Below are 24,948 nucleotides of genomic sequence, written 5' to 3'. Positions count from 1 at the left end.
GTTGTCTTCCGTGGTCTCGTAAAATGGAAACGAGTTTACGAAGCTAGGCAGACAAAATCGATGTACATCGTGTTAATAATGAAGAGGGAAGGTCTTCAACCTTTCGAGAACCAGCCGTGCCATAGGACCGACCTTTGCAATGTGGATATGCGTATATATATATATATATATATATAAATATGTATATATATAAATATGTATATATATATATATATATATATTTGCATACATAGGCACGAACATGGACACAAGGGTGCAGGCGGTGTCTCTAGCTAGGCAATAATTTCATCGCAACTTATTCCTCTTCTTACCGTTTACTCGTAATATCAGCTACGATTATTTCTTTTCTTTTTTCTTCTTCTCTTCATCATATGAAATTATTTATTTGAATTTTGAGCGTTAAACTAGAGACAATCACGCAGTATGAGCTTTAAGTGCTTCGGTCGTTGCAGGTCGTCGTCTTTTATCGTCTCGAAAAGTTTCGATTATCTCGTTGGAAATGAATTGCATCTTTCCCTTTGTTTCCCTTCGTACAAGCAAAGTTGTACAAAGGATGTGTCGCGAAATAAGTACTACGCTCTCGTGTACGATAACGGTGAGAAAAGTTTTCGAAAAAAATTACGAAAGGAAAAAAGAAGGGGAGAGAATTCGTGTATATCTCCGACTTGGCTGAGATACCGAATAAACTACTTGGCTAGACATCGTGGCACCCCTGTCCTCGGTTCGATGAAGTAATGCTTCCTGGCAAGAGCATTGCTCGCGGCATTTCTTTCAAAAAATTCTAACGTAGTCGGTCGTTCCAGTTCTTTAACTGAAAAATAAGTCGTTTTTTTCCTCGACATATACCTACGTGCTTATGTACGTGATGCTATTTAAAATAAGCGTTTTAACAATCGAACCGATATAAACTGTTTCATTTTATTAGGACAAAAGTTATTAGGACAAGTTAATATATATATATTTTCTTTCTTAGTAATCGCAATAAATATTAAAAAGAATGCTTCCAAGTGATTTAAAATGAATGATGAAAAATAAGAGGAATTTACTCGATAGAAAGTATAAAAGTAAATTCCATTAACATTAGAAGGTACGCATCGAAAATCAATAAAAAATCGAGTCAACGCCAATGTAACGTTTTTCATTCGGAGCTAGTTTTAAAATAGATTACCGCAATGGAGTTAAATTGTCTCGAGAGAAATGTTTTCCTTCTATGACGCATAAGGGAAACTAACATTTCTATGGGCAAAAGATAAAGATTCTTTCTAAGTCTTTTTCGTGAACTCGTTCAGAAAGATCCCGACTCGAGAGAAGGATCCCGTGGATAACGTCGTCGATGCTTCTATTTCGAATCGAGTCGTTCGGACAACAATATTTTATCACATTGTTTTTAATGGAAATTATAATTTAAAGAAAATAAATGAAATGAAAAAAAGAAAAAATCAAATAGCCGTATAAACACGCATACGTAAGCGCGCTTCGGGCAATGTAATTAGCGTAAAGTTTGGTCCATTAAATTTAGTTCGACGGTGACCCTTCATACGATTTTATTCGAGAAAGTTTGACGGGGAGCATCGGTGAACGAGTTACTATCGGGATCGGTGATGTCGATCAAGAGAGGGAGAGTGAAAAAGCCGCCTTTCCCCTCTCTCTCTCTCTCTCTCTCTCTCTCTCCTTTTCTTCGTTAGAACCCCTTTGGTTACGTCCCCATAGAGCCTCGAGGTATAAAAGTCTACTTAAAGTCCTAACCAAGGGGAAAGGGAGATGGAAGGAAGTTAAAAGTGGTATCCTTTATGGTTGTCTATTTAACGAAAGTAGGACATACAGTCGAATCGATATGTCAGTCGTCGTCCAGTTTCAATTCGGTATTCGGATCGATACTCGTCGTCGGATCGGTGACTCCTACCATCGATATTTCCGTCTATGTCCTACGTTCGTAGAAAGCGAAGCTTACGGCCGTTTAAGGAGCTACGGGAGATCAGCTGACGAGGGATTACATAGATATCTACATATCTATGTAAAGGGAGACGCACGGTAGGTGGGCGGGAGAATTAGAGGGAATAGATAGAAGGGTATAATGGAGAGAAAGAGCGAGCGCTAAGGAGAAACGAAGATCGACGTCGAATGCGATCGATCGAATAACACGCGAGAGAGTTTAACGATCGCTCAATCTTCGTTTGATCGTCGTTAAATGTAATAATTAGATAATATTTACTCAAGGGTATGGTACGCGTTTCGTATCGTGAACGATTACAAATTCTTTTTTCTTTTTTTTTTTTTTTTTGTTTTTTCTTTACATCGACTACGTCATATTGTTTAGGCACGATTAAAATAGCTCGTTAAGGTAAAATCTTCAATGTGCCATGGAATAGCCCGTGACGATTGTCATGACAATGATCAAAATACAAATGCTATATGCTACCAGATGAACCGCGCAATAATAAAGAAACTCCTTCGTCGTGCAGACTTCGTCCTGCAGATTAGAGCAGGACTCTTTCCCTTCTTCTTGATTTTTCGTATCTTCTGAGAGGAGTTTTCGTTTATTAGTTTTCTTTTCTTTTTTTTTCCCTTTCTATTTTCTTAACGATAATATATACTTATGTAGAGGCGAAAATTCTCCGATAACGACCTATCTCTTCTGAGCTAGGGAAAATGGTAGTCTCCTCGGCTAAGGAAAATTTCACTCGTCTGGCATTCGTTTTGTTTTTCTCATTCGTTTTCTCCTCACCATTCTCGGATACGATAGCTCCCTTTCCGTCCTTAACATCGTTTCCCGTTTCATCAGCGTTCGTCGTCCTTCCCTCTTTACCGGGAGATTCGCTCGAGGCATGTTTCTCGGTATAATCTTTTTTAGTTTCTACCATAGAACAATTTTCGCTTACAAGCTGTAGGAGTAAGATTTAAATACTAGATTGAAGCGTGTTATACCATAAACGATATAATGTCAATGTTTGAGTCAATGTTGAGAAAATGCTCGAGTAGAATCGTCTTTCTCTTGGACAATTTTCGGCAGCTCCCCTCAGGACAATATCTCCGGAGGGGAGATATCCCGAGTGAAATTTACCGATCTCTCGAATATTCGAGGGTGTAAGGAACAAAAAATTTCGATAGAATACTAAACGTGAGATTAGTATCACGAAGAGATCTGAATTTATATCTCGAAGGGCGGGAGGGCAAGGTCGATCGGCCTGGGGTTCGCCGATGATCCCCCTTTGCTTTCGATCTTCTCGAAAACAAAATTGGGAGAAGCGTTGTCGTTGCCGCTGTCATTGCCGTTGGATCGGTAAACTCGCCAAAGGACACGCTCGTACCGTCGAGAATTTTCCTCAAGGCCAAATATACTCGTCCTACTACCTCCTCCTTCGATCGTTGTTCCGAAGGCTCGATATAAGTCGGTCGATCCGTCATTCCCTGAGACCTGATACAACCTTTTTCTAAACGTTTAAAATAAGAGAATAGACGAGAGGAATCCGATATAGTATCATTCGACGACCTCTACGAAGTTAACGTAATTTGTCGTGAAGGTTGCTCGTGACAGGACTACATTCGATTTCTTTTTTTTCTCTCTCTTTTTTTTTTTTTAACGGTCGCGTGTCGATCGACCACACTCGTTGTCCGTACAAACAGAGAATCTTTCTACCTTACTTTCTTTCTTTTTCGATCATATCCTATCCTATCGGTAGGTGGCCTTGCTCTCCTTAAAGGCATTCGCTAGTAGCAGCACGACTACCGTCGTAATATCTATCAAAGGCCAATCTCCTCTTTGGAATGTTATCGATAAGGAAGCATCATTCGTATCGTCACCTTTTTCCAAACATCTATCGATTCATCTTCGTATCAATGAATAACGACGGAGATTCATCTCGATGGAGAGAATTCCTCGTAGATACAGGTATTCGAATTATTTTTCTTCTTAAAATCAACTTGGATAATAAACTCTTTCTTTCTATACCGAATATCGGATTCGCAAAGTCCAATTAGGTTAAACAATTTTCTCATTTGGAAACCGATATTGTTTTGTCGGTCTTTCGTTCTTTTTTCCTTCGGACGCCGAAGAATTCGAATCTCGTTCGACGCACGGCGGCAAGGGGATTTCATTTTTATCATGAGAGAGAGAGAGAGAGAGAGAGAGAGAGACGAAAATGACGAAAACTTCGTGGCATTGATATACCTGACGATATATCTACGAGTTTCAAATGTTATTCCATCGGCGCACGTGCATTGAATGACGAGTTATGGAAAACGTAGCAGAATAGACATCGAAGGGGATGTTGTTGGTTCCCGGAAAGTCGAACACCATCGATTATCGATTTCCCGCTTCACCCTGTCCTCGTAAATAGAGTTACTTCAGTATCCTGACGTTCCTGTGCGAAATACGCGCAAGATATTTTGATTTTCCTTCAAATATCCTTAGGGCTTTTCGATGATCTGACAAGGAAATTTTGTAAATGTATAATCATCGATAACACAAAAAACTATAGTATTCTCTTCGTGCAAGAACGAATATTGACGGACCTTTTATCGAAAAGAAATCCATATAGAAATAAATATCTTCTTTTTTCTCGCTCGCTTATGAATTTTATCCGGTTATATTATCCTTATATAGATACTCTTTATATAATGATGCTTATATAATGTTATAATGTTGGCTCACGACGAATTAATTAATCGATGAGGAAAGGAATAACCGAGTCGTATGACATTTGACCGTGTACGAGACAGCAGACTCTTTTACAATTCTCGTTCCTTTCATTTTTATTTCGCCGCAAAGGCCTTTATTTTCGTTAAAACCTTTCTCTCTGTTTTTACGAATATTCGCATATGCAAATAACGGCATATATCGCACCGACGGACATCGCAGTAGACACCTTCTTGATTCTTGGATGCCACCACGGGATAAATTACTGTAGTTATCCCGTTAGGATCGGATTGCGATTTTCGAATTTTCTGTCGTATCGTAACGCGAAGGGAATGTAAGCAGAGAAAAATGTTTTAAAGAACGTTGTAAAATGAGATAGCGTAGACAACGGTAAGCGTTATTTATATTTGAGTATCCCTGCCATTCCATCGCTTGATATTTCAATATCAAATTTTACGTTCGAGAAATCAGAGTATTATTATACGTTCAAGCTGCATTTAAAGAGACTCGGCGATATTTTCCAAAAAGATCATTTACCCTTTTTACTCTTTCCATGTTCCTCTAATTAACTTTCGTAGATTCCTTCGAAGACTTCCTTCGAAGTTCTTACCTTTTCAACATATTCCAGCATAATGACGCATCTGTCTACCTTGAAAGAACACTTAATTAAATAATTTATAATCTGTGTCGAGAGAGAGAGGGTATTAAGTTCGCTCGCTAATGTATTTCACTCGAGAAAGGCGGCAGATTAATTCCAAGGTATCATCTTCTCCTCTACATTTCTCGCTCTTCTTTTTTCTCTATCAGTTTTCTTGTCTTGTATTAACGAAAGATTATATCGAAAAATTGCCACAGGGAACGTCCTCTTGGCAAAGATACATTCGAACTTCTACCTCTCGTCGTTTTAGAATTTTATCAAGTACCGTCGGACGAAACTAAATGTCCACGAAAGAAAGCGTACTATTTGATGTCAATTAAAAAAAAAAAAATAGCCGATTCGTTCGAGTCGATGCTACACGCAGAACAGCTTCTAATTTTTTCCAATTTTATAGTTATTTATGAATATAAATTCTCCGAAGGAGACAGGCCTCTACTCCTCGATAGGGAAAAGAAGAATCATCATAAGAGGAATTTTAAAAAGTTTCGTCTTCTTTCAAATGAGAATCGTTCGATTGTTTAATAAACATAAAATGTTTATTAAATCGATAGCGAGATACGATTTTCTATATTACCTTTTATTCTTCCCAAATAATTTGAATTCTTCTGAAGAATTTTAATAGTTTGTAGAAATCGTCAGAGAAGGTAATTTCCATCCGAGAAAACGGTAATAACAATGAAGATAGCTCGAAGATGACGACGTCAGCAAATGAGGTATAATTTCAGCGCAGTAATTACATCGCCCCGGAAATTATACATTAATATGATTTTGTTAACGCTATGGTTACACGCTACATCATAAAGCCACCACACCCGTCGACGTTGCATTTTGACAAACTCGCTTTTTTCCCTTTTCTTTTTCTTTTTTCTTTTTTTCTTTTTTTCTTTTTTTCTTTTCTCGCCGAGACAAGACACAATAATGTAACCGGTCAAGGAATCTTTCCTGGACCTGTGGCGATTGAAGAAGTCACGAGAGAGAGAGAGAAGTGGAATTTCAGAATAGAAATTAGTCATTGGCTCATAGTCGGACGGTTTTTTGGAAGTTCGAGACACGGAACGAGACGATAACGCGTCGGAGAATTCCTTTCTTCCTTTATAATAAAATTGAGAAAATCGCAGGAAGATATCTTTCGTGAGAATTATTCAAAGGGACCGAGGGAAACTAGCATTAAGACGATTGTCAATTTAGGAGATTAGAATTGATCGGTTAGATGAATTAAACATTAGCATTGAACAGCCGTGTAAATGGACTTTCCTGAAGAAAATCGATAACCAAGAGGAATCTTGAAAATTTGCATTTCTACGAGTCATTGAATTCAAGGATTTCGATGCACCGATATAAGCACCGGTTTAATTTATTTAATTTATCATTTCAAGACAATACTACGGATTATGATTCTTTTTCGAAAACATTCGTGCCACGCTATCTCGCGCGAGCAGTATATACGTATACCTTTTTTCTATCCTTTTTACAGCCTTTTTTTTAGTCCTCGAATCGCACGAAGTTCGGAAAAAAAACTCATTTGTACGAGAGAGAGAGAGAGAGAGAGAGAGAGAGGGAGAGAGAGGGAGAGAGAGAGAGAGAAAGCCTTCTCCATTTTACTAAACCATTAATCATTAGCCATCGACCCGGTGGTAATGCACCTTGGCGTAACGATCGGATCGTACGATCTCGTCAAAATATATTCTTTCGAGGTCAAATCGACTAGGAAGATTGGATTCGAGTAATCGTAATTTTCTTCTTAAAATTCTTTTTTCAATCCGTCGATCGTTTTTCAATCTGAGGAAGGATGCCTTATTTCTCTACGAATCGAGTTGATATCGACGATTAAATCCTAAGAGAGTCCCTTGAGAAAGATTCGGTCGAGATACTTGTTGCATCGCGCGAACGTAAAACCTTGCAAGTTCTACGTGATTATGAACGTTTAAAGAAACGCGAGAAGAGATATCGATCGAGGGAAAAGCATTCCTCCAAGTTTTCAACTTTGTAACCACAACGATTCTAACCCGTTTGTTTCGTTACTTTCGAAGCTTAGGATTTTTAATATTTTACGAGTCGATTGACGCCATTCTTCTTTTGTTCGTTTCTTTCTTTTTTCCTCGACGTACGACCGTTCAAAAGTTCAGAAAGTTCAGTTCGTTTCAGAATTTCTTCGATCTCCTTCTGACATTATTACATCGAGTTTCTTCCTTTTAAAATGACGTACGACGAATGCGAAGGGAAGAGAAGAAGAACGAAAAAGAAACAAGAAGAAAAGTAAGGAGAAAAAGGACCTCCGATACGTCAATTCGGCGATCCCTTAATCCCATCATCGACGTCTTATCGATTCTTCGTCGTTCATTAAAAGGACATCGTACTTAGGGATCTACTTACGTAGTAAATCCCTTTGGTTTTAGGATTTTGATGAAACTTTCAAGACTTATATGTTACCTTTTGTTTGTTTTTTTTCAATGAACGAGATAATCAATTATGCATAAAAAGAAAATAGTGAGATATAAAAGTATAAATGAAAGGAAAAAAGGGAAGAGCCGGTGGGGTGGGAAAAAGAAAAAAAAAAAAAAAGAAAAATTAAGGAAAATACGATTAAATTTTGATTCGGTGTCCTTCCGGAGCGGAGTGGTTTTACAACGGAGTGCGGTTGACGTAGTACGCGACAACGTAATCCGTAGACTCGATTGGGAATGTGCAAACCTGATTCACCCAATTCGATTTGACCGGTACGCTGAGTAACGAAGTGTATCGCACGAAGCGACCAACAGGAAAATATCTCGCGTAAGGGCTCTGACGTCATTTTGCTCTCCCTTGCTCGAACGAGATCACGAGTTAATGTATAAAGATTCAACGATTCGATTGTTCAATTCGATTCGCCCATTTACGCTTCCCATACTTTCTTAGTTTCTTAGAGCGTAGACTAGCGAGAGAGAATATTAATGGTCGTTAATGGAAGTACCAGAATGTAGGCCTAACCAAATTAAACCGTCGGAGTATTACGAAAACGGTATGTGTGTATGAGAGCGTGCGCGTGGGTTTGTTTTCGCGAGAGCTCCTTTTACCACATCGTTGTACTCCGTTCGTTCCTGCTCTAATGAAATTGCCAATAGTATTGGTGTTTTTGCCCAAACCAAATTATTCATCCTACCGACAGAATCTCTTTTCTTTTTTCTTTTCTGCCCCGTACCTAATATCTCGAGGGAAGTTTTAAATAGGTCCTTTGGAAGAATTTAATCGCTTCGATTATTTTTTTTTTTCTATAGGATTATTCTTACGATCATATGATCATATCAATTGGAATGGATTCGGTACGAGGATCCGTTTGGGATTCGTTTTAGAGAATTTATCTTAAGTTTTCTTCCTTTAGGGGAGAGAGAATCTGTTCCAAAAGGAAATAAATTCACGTAGGAGAAAGGGGAGGAATGGGCCCTTGGGCCTTTGGCGTCCCTCTCATCCTTGCCTGCGCTTTGGGCCTTCTTCTTAACGTCTACGTCCTGCTCGTTGTTCTTGGTCTTGGTAAACAGGTAAACTTAATAACGACTTGATATGTCAAGTCGAAAGGATAATTAACGATGGTGATAACGATTATGTCTTTTCGTAGACGCAGCAGCAGCAAACGGCAAATACGTTGCTACTGATTCATCTTGGCGCGGTCGAGGCAGCCGTGTGTCTGATATTACTGATCTTTACTACTACACCTTGGCCAATAGCCGGCAGTTGGTGCGTATTTCATGGCTTTCTCTTAGCCCTTTTACATCCCGTCGCATTGTGGACCGTCACGGGACTGAACTGCGATCGGTGAGTCTTTCAAAATAATATGTCGGTAAAAAATAGACCGAATAAATAGCAGAATTTTGCTCCATTATTTATTTATCGCATACACGGCAATCTTTGTTACCTGCGTACATACCTTTTAAAGTGATCCCCATACGAAAACGTTTTCTCTTCGTTCGAAGTCGAACGCGAAGCCCATAAGAATCTCACTTGGTCAACGTCGGAAGCTGTCACGTTCTCTCTCTCTCTCTCTCTCCCTCTCTCTTCCTTTCCTTTTCTACCATAGAGCCGTTTTGTATTATTCCGAAGCGTTTTCCGATACATAGAGTTCGAGAAGCTTTTTCGATCGAAGAATTTCTCGCAGTAACAAGTAGGAACTTTCGACGATTGTTTTTCTAACTTTCCGTTCTCTTTTTGGCCCCGTTCCCGTATATTACTCGAAATATCAAGTCAAATATATGCATACAACATTTAAAAGTAATTATTTGCAATCGGTAAAGCTTCAAGTAAAATATTAGAAAATAATTTGATCGGTATTTCCTCGGAAAATATCATAAATCATATCAGCTTTTTCAATTTATCGTATATAGTAACCTCGCTCGTAAAAGCTTTTTAATGACCGATAAATCTAGCTCCGTTTTATTCTTCAAGCACATTGGCTCGTCATATGAGACCGATATAAAGGACAACAGGCTCTTCGATACGACACGTCAATAATGACATTCAGCGGATCCGATCCTTTTGTCTTTTACGCTGTCAATCGGCACAAGACCGGTTTGCCGTTGATAAGGAGTCCTATTTTATCCAACTTTCTTTACTCAACTCGTCGTTCCATTACAGTCAAGAAATGGGAAAGAGTAAGGTCTTTTAAGAGAGCGAGAGCAAGAGAAAATGTTACCATTCGAAATAATTCTTTCGATTTCGTAGCAATAAAAAGGGAACGGATGACCCATTTATCAATAACGAGAGACACATTTTCGCCCGATTCTTCATAAAGCGATGCGTATACACCAGTTTGGTCGTATCAAAGTTAATATTTAATAAATTTAAAAAGTTTAATAAAATTATCTTATAAGAGTTTCTTTGAAGTCGGTATAAAAATATATTTACGAAGAATTGGTAAAAAGTATTTCAACGTTATGAAACGTTAATGAAATTCCGCTTTAGCGGAAAAATTAAAATTGCTTATTAACCCGAGGAAAATTAAAAGGATATACGCAACGCTTAACGTGGACGTATCGATAACGTGCGAATAAAAACGCGCAATATTCAGACTCAGGCTTGACTCGGTATTTCCGTTTTAACAGATATTACGCTATCGCCGCGCCGTTGCATTACGCGGCACTGGTATCACCCCGGCGAGTGAACCTCGGTTTGGCAGCTTCCTGGACGGGAGCCCTTCTCTTGTCTCTACCACCGTTCTCCGGCCTGGTACCACCTTACAGGTTAGAGTATCGGTATTATTCTTCTCCCTTTTACATATATCTTATAGAAAAAGAAAAGAAGAAAAGGAAGAAGAAAAAAAGAAACTTTAAGAAACAAAAATCTTTCTCGATTTCTTAAAAATCCTCCTAAATCGCCCGACCGTCATTCCGATAGATACAGTCCAGGCTTAGGCTGTTGCGCACCAGATTTTGGAAACGGAAGTTGGGGTTCCGCAGCTGCGCTTTACGGCGCGGTTTACGCGATTCTCGGCTTGGCATTGCCGGCGATTCTCGTGACGGTCTGCAATTTGCGAGTCCTCGGTATAGCGCGTTATCATCGGCATCGTATCGCTAGTGCAATCTACGAGGTCACATTAAGCGCCCAAGTGACCATCACCCATCAGCGAAATCCATTTTTCGTGCCGACGGTCACGGCACCCTCGGCCGGTGGCCCTCCTCGTTTTCATAGCGCTGCGAGCACGGTTCGTACATACGTATATTTCTATTTATGTACTTGTATGCCTTTTGTGTGTGCGTGTGTGAGTGGGTGTGTATAAGGACACAGTACCTCGTAAAGATTACGTTCGACAAGCGAATATATTCTTCTTTTCTCATTTTCTCCTTAAATTCGTACCGTTCATCCATTTATCCGAAATAAATAAATGAGATCTTTTTAAAGGGGATTATTATTGTGCAATTCAATATCACCGCATTCGGTATCACCTTGGGACAATAATGCCCAGGACTCATTTGTATTTATATTAACGTTTATAACGAAGAAGGCAAAGGTCAGAGGTAACGAGGCTCCGTTATTATTATTACGGAGCCTAGAGTACCGAATTCTCGATGCTCGATGGGCAAACGTCGAGACATCTCCGTCCTCGTCTTATCGCCGGATGTATAAAAATATAATACTCTCTCGGTATCGGAGGAGCGAATCGATCGAAGAAATAAAGTTTCGTATTAAAGTCGAATATAAAATGAATATTATCTGTTATTTGTTCACAACGAGCCGGAATAATAAACGCGTACGAAGATGTTAGTTCGGTATCTAGGTGAATTCGTCGTCCGTTTTCGAACTAGATCGACGGAATGTGTGACCGCCTCGAGAAAGATCATTTTGGTGATGTTTTACCGGCGCGAAATAACGGCACGTCACGTCGCTTTAATTTTATCAGTATGATTAGAAAGAACAGGTGTTACCAGTTCATATGTTATTTAATTTATCTTCGGTTCATTGGACATAAGCTGTTCTCGTGATATTGGACTTGAATAAAAGTAATTTGATTCGTTAAAAATTTACGATAACGTAATTTAACTTTACGTTTTTTCTTTTTTAATTTTTAATTGTCCTTTTTAAAGAGCGATCCATGTTCCGTCATCCGTCGATTCCTATCAGTATCCGATATATGCATAATAAACAGCGCTTTCGCGTTTCCGTTCCAATAAGAAAATTATTTATAATCGCGCAAAACTATCGCGATTATAAGGGAGAAAAAAGACGAGATAAAAAGGGAACGTTCGGCTGAAGAAAAGAAAAACTTTTAGGTGATGCAACTAGTCGGTTCCCTCTATTTGCTGTACTTTCCCTATTGCGGATTTATACTTTGGGAATCCTGCGGTGCCGGCGATCAAGATCGTCTCCAGGCGCATCCTCGACTAGCCTCCTTGGCATCTTTCCTTCTTGCCTGTTCTCCGCCGATCAACGGTCTTCTCTACGGTCTGAAATCGCAAACTCTGAGACGATCCGTGCAAAATTATTGGCGAAAAAAGGCGACCAAGTCCGAATTGCAACAGGTAATTGTAAATGGTTATATCGCACGGTGGTATACCGTTCGCGCGCGACCAATAATAACGATCAAAAAATTTCTAGAGAAAATGCCTTGGTCGTAAACGTTAAATCACACGTTAAATCACAACGTTATATCGATATTACCTAATTGAGAATCCGTGTACGTGTTTCACTTGAATTTTGTGTGGTATTTGACATTTTTAGGAGATACAGGCAAGAACGCCTAGCGTGGCGGGCTCGAGAAGACCGTCGGGAAGTGGTACCGGATCGTTCTTTCCATTTCCTCCATTACAACGACGTCTCAGCGAGGCTCTATTGGCGATTGGTAACTGCAGATCGGGAAATAGCATCGAACACGGTAATCTCAATTATCATCGTACGAGATTACAGCCTGCGGCTTCGTGTAACACGCTTAGAGTACCATCGGCGGAATCAGGTAAAGAATCAAAACATTATCAAAAGATGTTTCAAATGAAACCTCACGATCATCGATTCGAAGGCGAAACTGGGAAATTGGTGAGGTCCAGTGCTAGCGCGGCGAGTCTAATGGGGCCGCATTATCGAGGCGATTTCGCAACGGGCAACGAGATTGGAACTGGTTGTTCCATCGGTATGAACGAAACGCCCAGACAAAGTCCAAGGATTCTTATAACGCGTGCTTGCAGCGAGGAGAGCCAAAACGATGGGAGTCCTCTATTTCGTAAATCTCATCCCTCGAACTCGACTCATCATCCACCCTGCGAAAGTACATATCGTTTCTTTCCTTTTCATTTTCTTATTTACCCAGAGTAATCGAGATGGAATTTGTCTATTTCGTACAAGTAGAACATAGCCGTTCATTTCATTTATTTTTCTCGTAATAACGATGTAAATAATGATAACGAAATCGATCAATTATATACGATCTTGGCCTATTGGCAGGCAACGGATATCTCGATTATTTTCTTTCCTTGACTGCTCTCTCTCTCTCTCTCTCTCTCTCTCTCTCTCTCTCTCTCATTTTCTACTCTTTGACGATTCTACCAAGAACGTAGATGGAGATATTGTAGTACTGGAAGCGATAGTAGCACTGGGAGTAGCGAAACGAACGTTTGGACGACTGGCGTTGTTGCTCACAAAATGGGGAAGAATAACTTGAAAAATGTGACGGACGTTTGGCCGGCAAGCCGACGATTGATACGCGTGAGAACCCTTGAGGAGGATTCACTTTCAACTGGCATCAGGCCAAACAACAACAATAATAACAACCACAACAACAACAACAACAACAACAGCGAGAGTAGCGATACGACGGATAACACAGCGACGACGACGACGACGACGACGACGACGACTTTACCGATCAAGACGCAAATGTTCGTAAGTATAAAATATCATTCCTTCTGTTCGTTCCGTTCTCCAATCCAATCGATTTCGAGAATAGAAGAAAAAAAAAACAGAATAGATCAGGAGATACGTATGAGGTCGTCGCGAATCGATCTCGTTTCTTCTTACGACTCTCCCGACTATTCGACCGATTACGATCCAACTTTTTTCTTTCTTTCTTTCTTTCTTTCTTCCCTCTTTCAAGGGAAAAAGCCCACGGAACGATCCCCATATTACATACGCATATACGTATATTAATGATATCATGTGGTATTTATGTAAAACGCGACCAGCCGAGAGTTGATTCGTTGCCGCAAATGTTCGGCTAGCGAGTTTAACTTTGAACGAATCATTTAAATATCACGATGCATATCATGCAGTACATTAAAAATCTGTATGATCTACACGCAGGAGGACGGAGAGGAGGATATCGATACGAGGATGAGAAAGGGATCGAGGAAAAATGAAGAGAGGAATCGAAGCGAGAGCGAGAATAGTTGGAGCAGCGTCGAAGAGATCGAAACGAAAGAGGTGATTGGAAAAAGGGGAGAGGAAGGAATTGGTCGAAAGGACGAGGAAAAAAGATCGAAGAAAAGAGAAAGGTCGGGAGCATCTCGCAGGAGGAGAAGAATAAAGCAGGGGGATAATTCCGACGTGTCCGAAGATCGAGATGACGTGGCGGCACAAATGAGGCCACTCTTATTGGATAGATCGTTTCATCCGTAAACCCCGCGATTTTTTTTCCCCCGATTCGTCCAGGTTTGGAGCTAAAGACGAAACTGTAAAGACCGGCAGAATAGTTATCGACTGATCGACGACGGTAGATGGCGAATTCAATGTGAACGATACGAGGAGAATGAATGCGTATCCGTTTAATCGCAACCCACATATTCCTTAACGCACAAAAACATCGTCATTCGTTTCGCTCTCGCATAACTGAAAATGGTATGTCGATCGATCCTATGCGGCCCTATTTATTTTATCTTATTTCAATGAGAAAACGTTGGACGTTCTCGCGTACGTTATCTCTTTCTCAAATATCCTATATTTCGAACGTACAGCTCGTCCAGCCGAACCGATATATCTATACTATTTATTCAATTACGATTGAATGGGTTATTTGAAGAAATCGACTTTCGATCATATGAAAAAATCGTCGAAAATTTCGGCTTCGGCCTGTTACCGAATGTATCGTCCTGAAAATGATATATTTCTTCCTGTCCAGGATCGGGAGAGAAGACGAGGGCGATCCCGATGGCCTCGACTTTCTCGAGGAAAGTACTGTAAACCGATATCTCTGTGTGTCCTCGTGTTTGGAACGCAAAGAAAATAAAAACCGCGTAGGAGTTTGAGAGAAAGCGAACGATCTATAGTTCCTATAGATCGTGAGGTAACTCGACCATTGTTGGAAAAGACGCTTAATCGTTAATCGATCGATTGTGCACTATACTTGCTCTTTTCTTTTTTTTTTCTTCTTTCTTTTCAACGGCTGCCGCCTCGTAAAGAAAAAGAAAAAAAAGTACGTATCAAGATACGTAACACAGTCGACGGATTATTAATCGAGAAAGTATTCCGATTGGAAAGGATCTTCTATAATAGATTATAGAATATTACCTTAAGATCTTGATAAAATCGTATATATCGTCTATTATCGATGCGTTTTAAGCGCTAATAGCGAACTCTTCCTTCCTTCCACGTAATCGACTCGAATATCAGAGAACGATAAGACAATAGAGGAGAAACAATAGCTATTGGAAAGTTCCAAATCATTGATCAGTTCGTAGTTTAAGTAACGTAGAGACATCGTTCCCTATCCGACGAATTCGAGAAGAGGAGTCATTTTTAGACGCTATCTTGATATTACACCGTCTGATCGATGTTCGAGGCAATCGCTTGGCACAAGGTCAAACGATCCTTCTATCGCGTGCTATTAGTCCCTTAATAATCTTTTAATGACGCCTAATATATGTATATGTATGTATGTATGTATGTATATATATATATATATATATATATATATATATATATATATATATATATGCACACATGTTAACTGGCTGTAACAACGTTCGTAATGACTTAAAAAATAATCATTTCGTGTTAGGCCAAAAGAGAATTTCGTTATAATTGTATTTGCTCGGTCGATCGTTAAACGAAGTGATAAGAATTACGTGTTAATGAGAAACTTATGGATGTCGTCGATTTAAATCATCGGCGTAAATGTAATATTCGACTTTTTTCGTAGCTATTAATATTTAACCGAAGAAGGTGACGCCGATACGTTCCTACAGCGAAAATGAATGAAAAATATGAAATAAATAAATAAAAAGAAAAGAAAAATAGGGGAAAAGGAAGAAAAAAGAAAAATGATTTTACGATGAAAATTTTCAAGTTTTTAGAATACATAATAGTTCCAAAGAGCGCTATATAACCAACTCTATTTCTAGATATTCCGTCCGCAAAGAGTAGACGAGCGAATTTTATTGTCCCCCTCCCCTTCCCTCTTTTCTTTCTTTATGCTTTTTACTCGTTATTATCGATCGCAACTACCGCGAAATCAAATGTCCGCCTATTAACGTCTCTCGCGTTGAAATTATTTTTAGTTTAGGTCTTTATCGAGTTTGGTCGACTCGCGACACGATTTCAATTAACATCGATAATCGAGTTTCGCCTATACATCAAATCAGCGAAACTCGAGCGAGTGATAAGGAAAAGGCTTTATTATATTACCGCGAACGTCCCGTTTAAAATCAAGAATACGGGCCCATTCGATTATTTTTTTTAAACGGAACTAGCCAAAGAAATAAATAGGATGGATTAGAAACAAAGGTACACGTTTTGATAAGCGAGATCGGCGAGTAGGAAAGAAGAATTTAAGTGCGTGTCCTTGAAAATTAAAAGGGGAAGACCCGACATGTCAGTAGATTATAGACTGGGAAGAATTTTTCGGGAGGATTCTCTGAGAGCTGACTACGGTGCCTAGACGAAAATGATAGGACACGATGGTCGGAAAAGTCTCGAGACGTAAGGTTTGTCTTGGAAAAAAAAAAAAAAGAAAAAAGAAAAAACCAGAAAAATGTCTCGTCGTGTGGAAAATGGTACTATGGTGCCGTGGCCGAGAGACGCGCCAGGTTGGCGCCAGGCTACGAGAGATAGGACGGGTTGCGGTCCCTTCTTCGTTCCGGGCGAAAGAAAGAAAGAAAGAAAGAAAGAAAGAAAGAAAGAAAGAAAGAAAGAAAAAAGAATTATCAGTACAGGATCTTGAGTGTAGAAAATTTCTACGTCCTGTACTTTGGCGCAGAAGATTGAAAAATTCCGTCGGATATATATGACTGTACATACAAGTAGATAATATAAGTAATAAGAATAAGACAATTAGCTGCGAAATCCATCAAATACCTAGAAAGATCGACGACGTTTCGTTTATATTCCATTCTTACGGTCGCGAATAATAACGAAGCGACTCGAAACGAGTAAATTTTCCTTCTATTTTCGAACGAATATTTCCGACTCGAAAAGAAAAAAAGAGAAACGGAAGAAGAAACGCGTCCGGCAGTTTCCGATCTCCCGGCCAGTAGACACACGTTCTACGACGAAAGTATTATCCGCTTCTTGGTCCAATTAAGCGCGACGAGAACGAACGACGATATCGCCAAAGCTGCTACTCTTGCAATGTACCAGTTAGTGTTAGACGTTCGTTCGTTCAGAGACACGATATACCTAACGAGTAGGTATTCGCGAATAATCTTACGCGAGCTAATCCTTTCTCCTCTACTCCACTCCCATTCGGTATTACGAATCATTGAGTTTGGCGTTTGAAAATCCTTGTCTGCGAATCGTTATGCGTATCCCTACTCTTGATTATCGATTATCTAATCGTTAACTAATCGACGATCGCGATATGATAATAACGAAGAAAAACATCTGTATGTATAATGTTAAATTATAAATGGCGGTGGAGGGAAAAAAAAAGAAAATAAGAAAAGAAGAGAAACAGAATCGTACAAAATCGAAATCGTTTGGGATACATCTTCTCTTTCTTTTCCCATTCCCTTTTGTAAAAAGCATTACGACGAGGGGAGAGAGAGAGAGAGAGAGAGAGAGAGAGAGAGAGAGAGAGAGAGAGAGAGAAGGATAAGGAGGGTCGGGAGTATTGACTTTTTCGAAATAAAAATCAACGAAGCGCCGTGCTTGTATCGAACAGCGAGATAGAGCGAGAGAGAAATAGAAATTGTGTCTCGGCTATAGACGGACTTAAGGTACCGAGACGCGTCGCAAGTGGTTCATTATTCTCGCTTCCCCTAATGGCTTCGCTCGGAGCTATTATTCGTTGCAATTATCTCGCTGTGGTCGTAGAATCGAATCCGTCGTCGGTACGTTTCCCTTTGGATCGGTTAAAAAAGAAGAGAAAAAAAAAAAAACAAAAAGAAAAGAAGTAAAATGTTGAATAAAAGGATGGAGTCGTTTTTTAACAAATTTGATTTGCGAACAAACGAATTGTAATGTCAATTGCATTGTTTTTGAGTAGAAAAAGAATAAGGAAAGAGCGTTCGCCGATAACGGTTGGCGAACGGTTGGTTTCTTAACGATTTTCTTCATGAATGAATCCTGACGAACGCGAAGCGCCGTGGTTGGTTCTCGGACTCGGAGATATTACCTGTCTGTATACGTGGCTATTCGCTGTCGCCAAACGATGAACCGGTTCAGTGTGGCGCCGACATTTGGGACGATCGTATGCTTTTCGAGAAAGCTATGCTCGATCGGGCCTCGCGATTAATGCCATAAAGCCATCTCTCTCTTTCTCTCTCTATCTCTCTCTCTCTCTCTTTCTCTCTGCCTCTCACTCTCTCTCTCTCTCTCTCTCTCTCTCTCTCTCTTGCTCTCTCTTTCGTTAGTCCGGTAAAAAATAAGAAAAGAAATAGAAACGGTGGAAAAATTTGTTCATTTGTTTTTCCCATTGTCAAGAAGAAAATCATTCTTCGTTAATTCTCTCGTTATTGCTCTCGCGAGTGTTTTTTATTTGAATCGATCGATTCGTACGTCCAACCGGAAAGACGGATAAATTTGAAGGAGGTCATAAGCACTTGCTTATGCTTTTCTCTTCTTCGACGATATAATAAAATTTAACGCGACGAATTCTAGCGATACTATTTTTCTTACTCTCTCTCTCTCTCTCTCTCTCTCTCTCTCTCTCTCTCTCTCAGATCCTTTCTCTTACGAACGAGTACACCCCGAGTAGCCCCTATTACATTGATTGTTTTTGCAATAATATTTCATACATAATAATTAGTCGGCGCACGAAAACGGTCCGAAAGAGTTTGAACGAGAGCGACATGCGTAACGAAAATCATCGTTCGTTCGAGCGTTGACTCGATTAACTCGTGATACCGGTGATAAGTACGGCAAACGTACGTTGTTCGAAAGAGAAACGAGAATTGTGAGAGACGATTAGCCGAATTTGTCAAAGTGACACCGACCGAACGAGAAGAAGTTTAAGAAAAGAAAAATAATAAGAAGAAGGAGGAAAGAAAAGAAAAGATGGCAAGAAGGAGCAGCCTTATGTGTACGTTCGAACCACCGCAAGAGCCAAGGTAACAAAGTTCTACGATATTTCTATTCTTTTACGCGGTTTACGATTTTATTTTTATTCGCGCGAAACGTCGTAAATCTAACTATCGAACCTATCGTTCTTCCTTTCGTAGACCCATCGTCGCTAAAGGTAAGAATTAAAAAGAAAAACTATATACATATAAGCGAATGGAATACTTTTGATCGATCAATTTGGATCAGATTTGCAAAGGAAAAAATATCGAACGAAATCGAGGGCAATAAAAGAGGTATCGCGTACCCTTCTACTCGTGTAGTCCCAATGACTATCTTTTCAATTATTACAAGACACGATAGGGTAACGTGCAATGACGTTACGTAAGCAATTTATGAGTTACTCGATGATAGGATATTCGTTGTAGCTGAAAAATTGTAAAAAAGAGAACATTCTTTTTACGATGAAGCAAGTAATTCTCAGCGTCTAGCAAAATCCAGAAGAAACGTCTATTTCTCTCGAACGTGGTTCAACCGGTTCCTTCGTAAGTGAAAAGACGAAGAAGAAGAAGACGAAGAAGGGAAAAAAGAAAAGATAAAAGATGAAAGTAGTAGGCGACGAGAGAGTGGTCCTTTCGGATCTTCGGAATGAGAAAGAAGAAAAAAAATCATTCGTCGAAGAAGGAGAAATGATTATTCGCGCGCGAGAGAGAAAGAGAGAGAGAGAGAGAGAGAGAGAGAGAGGACATTCATTTACCAGGCTCGTCACGACGCGAGAAACGATCGTGAAACGATCGTAGAACGATCGTGGAACGGCCGTGGAACGGTCGTACAGGTTGACGAACCCGCATTCTCTTTCTCCCTCTCCTTCGTTTCTCTTTTTCCCTCTCGAAGCATAGAGGCACGTACTATCGTATAAGAGCTCGACAACGACAATAACAATGAGAAAGAATTTTGGGTAGGAACGTTCGTTGGACACGTATCGATTTGCATTTTTTTCGTCATATCCGACGTGGGCTTATTATTATTGCCAGTTCGTTAAAGTCGACGAAACCATTGACTTTTCGTGTCAAACTATTTCAGATTATTTATACGAATGACTAAGTCGAAACATTCCAAAGTTTTAACTTCGATCTTATCGAAGATTAAATATGCCGATTAAAGGATTCATTAAAGTAACAACGAAATGTAATTGAATTTAATTAGCTTCGCTCGGCAAAACGTTATAACCCGGCTTATCGTTAGTTAGTGGACTAACAAGACTACTTGCTCGTCTTGTATACAAAGCATGTATTCTCTCCACGTGTCGGCGTGGGTAAACGAATACGCGCGCGCGCGCGAGAGAGAGAGGGAGAGAGAGAGAGAGAGAGAGAGAGAAATTGTAACGCAAGTTCCAGCCATACGCATGCTCGGTTCGATTTTTCACGGTCAGCTGATCTCTCTCTCTCTCTCTCTCTCTCTTCTAGGTCACTAGATGCTTCTCCTGAACGTTGTTCCGCATCCGACGACGTTCGTTCGGCTTCCCTTATACTTGAAATGTTCCTTCGAGTTTCGAGTGCCGAGGTATCTCATTGAATTCGTCGAAATGGAACGAAATTCTTTGACGACACGTCAACGAGCTGGATGTAAGTGAGGATGAGACCGTGAATGCAGTGGTTCGAGAGAAAACGAGCATTTCGAGTAAGTTGTCTCACGTCGATGAGTAGTCTCGCGACTTAAACCGTCCGTCCGGTATAATACCAGGATTTTCAATGTTTCATTTTCGATCGTTCGAGCCCTTTTCTTAAACGAGAATTTGAACGCTTATTTCGGAACAGCCGTTCTAAGCGTCGATCGTCGAAGAAAGTCATTTTTCGATGGACGAGAGCTGCCGTGGCGCTTTATTTGAAAAGAGTCGAGACAGGTAGGGAGAAAAGTATTTTACCGGACGATCCAGAAGAGAATTATACGTAATTTTTCCTATTTTCCGATTTTTCGGTGCAGAGAAGAACGATGACTTCCACTTCGTCGTCCAGTACTACTTCCCTTTGCATAAATACCAACGATACTCGACGATACACGAACGACAATATCGACAGATGCGATTACCAAGAAATGGAAAACGCCGGCACGGCCCGACTTTTACCCGCGTACAACGGTTCGCGTGGTAAAACGAAATCTCGATTCCTCGAGATTTTACGCGTTGACACGTGAGTCACGCTTTTTTTTTTCTTTTTCTTTTCTTCTCTTTCGAAGAATTCCTTCACTCAGTTTTTCTCCTTCACCTACGGCATTGCGTATGTATTGGATAAAATAATAATCTCCTATCTTATCGATCGATAGATCAAAGTAAATAATTATATCGTTGAAATAAATGACGATGGGTGGCGCTAAACGAACGTTCCCTTCTATATTCTTTTTTTGCGAGATTACCGTTAGTATTGCGACATATGTATGTCACTTTCCGTGACAATTGTTTGTATTTCTCCAAAATCGTCTGAAAAATCGTTACGAAGATGGAACGAATAACGATGGATATTGGTAATAATAAGTAATAGGAGGAGATGATAATGGCTTAGAAATAATAATATAGAGATTACGTACTCTGATCGTGAGATGCACGAGGCGACAGTCAACGCGATAGCTAATCCGTTGAGGAACTGAACATTATTCTTTCGATGATCTAAAGTCTAAAGTCTTTTATAGTCGTACCAACGTACCGTGGCGCTGGTCTTTCTGCTAATAAAGATAAGGCGAAGAAAAACAAGAAACGAAAGAAAGAACGTTGGAAATGTAACGCGATATGGCGTTTTGTCGGCAACCTGAATATGGTGTGAAAAAGAGAAAAAAGAGAAAAAAAAAAAAAAAACTAAACGAACCACTCGATCTCCAACGGTTTGTCTGAATGAATGGTTATAATCTTTCAGATCTCGTTTTCGCACGAAAGGTGTGATCATAATTGGTATCGTGGTTGCAGTGATCCTCAAAATAATCATTGCCGTCGGTCTTTACGCCATCCATGACAGTTTAAGATATCGCGAGAATGAAGGGATTCTATTTCCACCAGATCCGGAGAACAACCAGCCACCTTCTTGGAGCAAATTGAGGGTTTTTAAACGCGGCGCTGTTTGTGCCGATGGTGCACCATGCGCCGTCATTGGCAAGTAGGTAGAACAAAAGGATATTTGTTTCCTTATAATTACATAATCGTAAAGAAATCTTTTTAAATCGTACAGAGATATTACTTGTCGATTTTACTTTTGTTTGTTTTTTTTCTTTTTCTGCTTCGCCACCTTCCCATCCCCATAACAGAAATATCCTGGAAAGAAATGGCTCGGCGGTGGATGCAACGATCGCCTCTATGATCTGCAACGGTCTTGTAAACATGCAGAGCTTGGGTCTAGGCGGTGGATTTCTCATGACGATTTACGATAAAGCCGCTGGCCGAGCTTACGTATTAAACGCAAGAGATAGAGCTCCGTTATTAGCGAACGCTACTATGTACGCTGGTAAACCGGAGCACGTTTCCTCGATCGGTAAATCATCTTCGGCGTTCTTCTACCTCATATACCGTATCTAACGCGTCGCATTTATAACGTGTCGAAATCCATTCTCGCTCGCTCATCGATGGAAAATATGAATTTTATGAGAAGAAACGTTACTTAAATTGTATGTTTAAAAGGGAACATTTAATTTGCACATTTATACTGGCTGGACTCCGTTATATAACTATTTTTATTTCATAATATAATTACAGCGTTATCTCTATACGGACTTATCTTCATTTTAAAGAAAATAAACGGAGAAAGATATGAAGTAGCGTCTACGTTACTACGACGTATTATTGTAAATTATTTTAGGACCCCTTTCCATTGCCGTGCCCGGTGAATTGGCCGGTTACGGGGAAGCTCATCGAAGATTTGGCAAATTACCATGGGCAGATCTGTTCGAACCAAGTATAGAACTGTGCGAAAAGGGTTACACGTTATCCAAGATCCAGTACGATGGGTTTGGATATAACGAAAAGAATATTCACACGGATCCTACCTTGAAGTAAGTCACCTTAGGCGATCATTCTTACTCGATGATTATTTAACGATTATTAAATTAAATCTATTAGGAGACTATTCGTCGATCCGAAAACAAACAAATTCATCAAGATCGGTTCGATCGTAAAACCGAAAACGCTCTGTCAGACGTTAAGAATAATCGCTAAAGAGAATGCCTCGGTATTGTACAACGGTACGCTCGGTGAGATGGTCACCGAGGATTTGCAAAAAAGAGGCAGTATCATCACCATGAAGGATTTCAACGCATATCGGTACGTAAATGGAGGAGTTCACGCAGGAGATCCATAACGATCTCGTGGATCTCGTCTATTAACGACAGAGTTATATTTCTCAGTGCTACGTGGGAGAAACCAATCGAGGCAGAATTTTCCAATGGGATAAAACTTTTTACCCCGGGAGCACCGGGAAGTGGAAGCTTGCTCGATTTTATTCTCAACGTTTTCGATGGCTTCGGATTTACGTCGAACAGCCTGTCGGACTTGAACTCGACGATCCTAACGTATCACAGAATGTTGGAAACTTACAAATACGCGTATGCCTTACGAGGTAACATGGGCGATAAGGATTTTGTGGATATGACCGAAGTACGCTTCTTATCTAAATAATAATATATATAATATACGAAAAAAAGAAATTTTCTTTCGATCCAACGCTGACTGACATGTCGTTATTTGCAGTTGAACAATAATTTAACGTCGAAAGATTACGCGAATCAAATAAGAATGAAGATAGAGGACACTAAGACTTGGAGCGATCCGAAACATTATGGGGCTTCGTTCGACGTCGGTACCGAGGATCATGGGACAGCGCATCTTTCGGTTATAGCGCAAAACGGTGATGCCGTGTCGGTTACCAGCACGATCAATTATTAGTTCGTACTAATGACTAATAACTAATATCGCTTCGTTTCTTTCGATAATAAATATCAACGAAAACATTTTCCATTCGAATTATCTGTAATTATTAATTTTTTATAGCTTCGGGAGCGGAGTGACTAGCGAGAGAACTGGTATTCTATTTAACAACGCAATGGACGACTTTGGGATACCATCGAAAACGAATTACTTCGGGGTTCCGCCCAGTCCTAGCAATTATATAGAACCTGGAAAACGGCCCATGTCCTCGATGGTACCTACCATCTTGGTCGATGAAAGTGGAAACGTTAAGATGGTCGTTGGTGCTTCGGGTGGGACTAAAATCACGACAGCTGTCTCTCAGGTACGATAATGGGCTTTCTCTTTCTTCCCCCCCAGACCCCCGTCCCCGCTACGTTTGTCGGATCGTCAGCGGCTCTATCTCGAAGATAAAACGGAATTTAATCGAATAAAACTTTTTCCTAGGTGATCGCTAAAATTCTATGGATGGGAAATACAGTTAAGGAAGCCATCGATGCCCCAAGAATACATCATCAGCTGTTTCCGGGCGAAGTGGCTTACGAGTATGGTATACCCAAAGGGGTGATCGACGGTCTGAAGAATTTGGGATACAAAACCTCACGTTATAGGGAACGCGGTAGCGTGGTATGCGTAATTTTTTGCCACAACGGTACCATCTATGCGAATGCGGACTACCGAAAGTGTGGCGACGTTTATGGGATCGATTGAACGATCGCCTGAACGAACAAACTCGCGCAGTACTTTTGTCATGAAAAAGAGAAAACGCACGAGTCGTTTTCTAATAAAATTATTTCCAATTCCAATAAAAAGTTTTACACGCTA

At 40.1% G+C, this 24,948-nt stretch overlaps 3 protein-coding genes across 8 annotated transcripts in view; 2 read left to right on the top strand and 1 right to left on the bottom strand.

The window, feature by feature from the left end:
- Positions 1-22,053, bottom strand: part of LOC124431916 (phytanoyl-CoA dioxygenase, peroxisomal-like) — a 24,472-nt gene extending 2,419 nt beyond the window's left edge. For both annotated transcript variants that reach the window (XM_046980344.1, XM_046980343.1), the window contains exon 1: positions 21,765-22,053. The gene's annotated coding sequence lies outside the window, so the exon portion shown is untranslated. The remainder of the gene's footprint in view (positions 1-21,764) is intronic.
- The window catches only part of LOC124431909, a 23,183-nt gene extending 895 nt beyond the window's left edge, over positions 1-22,288 (top strand). Inside the window, exons 2-11 of one of the 3 annotated variants that reach the window (XM_046980322.1) lie at positions 8,653-8,809; positions 8,887-9,083; positions 10,367-10,504; positions 10,659-10,965; positions 12,032-12,280; positions 12,480-12,711; positions 12,775-13,020; positions 13,303-13,634; positions 14,052-19,231; positions 22,138-22,288. In XM_046980322.1, the coding sequence (XP_046836278.1) occupies positions 8,708-8,809; positions 8,887-9,083; positions 10,367-10,504; positions 10,659-10,965; positions 12,032-12,280; positions 12,480-12,711; positions 12,775-13,020; positions 13,303-13,634; positions 14,052-14,366 (2,118 nt within the window). In that variant the 5' untranslated portion in view covers positions 8,653-8,707 and the 3' untranslated portion in view covers positions 14,367-19,231; positions 22,138-22,288. Of the gene's footprint in view, positions 1-8,652; positions 8,810-8,886; positions 9,084-10,366; positions 10,505-10,658; positions 10,966-12,031; positions 12,281-12,479; positions 12,712-12,774; positions 13,021-13,302; positions 13,635-14,051; positions 19,232-19,342; positions 20,635-22,137 lie in introns of those variants that run through there. The other 2 variants (XM_046980323.1, XM_046980320.1) reach the window with 2 other exon arrangements.
- LOC124431911 (scoloptoxin SSD14-like) lies at positions 20,681-24,948 on the top strand. 3 transcript variants are annotated; one of them, XM_046980330.1, is made up of 11 exons: positions 20,720-20,861; positions 20,999-21,084; positions 21,165-21,370; positions 22,088-22,324; positions 22,473-22,696; positions 23,021-23,213; positions 23,281-23,481; positions 23,565-23,814; positions 23,908-24,101; positions 24,208-24,448; positions 24,571-24,948. In XM_046980330.1, the coding sequence occupies exons 3-11, from the start codon at positions 21,174-21,176 to the stop codon at positions 24,832-24,834; spliced, it is 2,001 nt and encodes a 666-aa protein (XP_046836286.1). In that variant the 5' UTR covers positions 20,720-20,861; positions 20,999-21,084; positions 21,165-21,173; the 3' UTR covers positions 24,835-24,948. The 3 variants fall into 3 exon arrangements, with proteins under 3 accessions (XP_046836284.1, XP_046836286.1, XP_046836285.1); XM_046980328.1 differs by lacking the exon at positions 20,999-21,084 and having other exon boundaries at positions 20,681-20,861; XM_046980329.1 differs by having other exon boundaries at positions 20,744-21,084.

The sequence above is a fragment of the Vespa crabro genome, chromosome 22 (assembly GCF_910589235.1).
Source record: "Vespa crabro chromosome 22, iyVesCrab1.2, whole genome shotgun sequence".
Lineage (NCBI taxonomy): Eukaryota > Metazoa > Arthropoda > Insecta > Hymenoptera > Vespidae > Vespa > Vespa crabro.
Note: the sequence above shows the minus strand (reverse complement) of the source record. Positions and strands in the feature narration are given on the sequence as shown.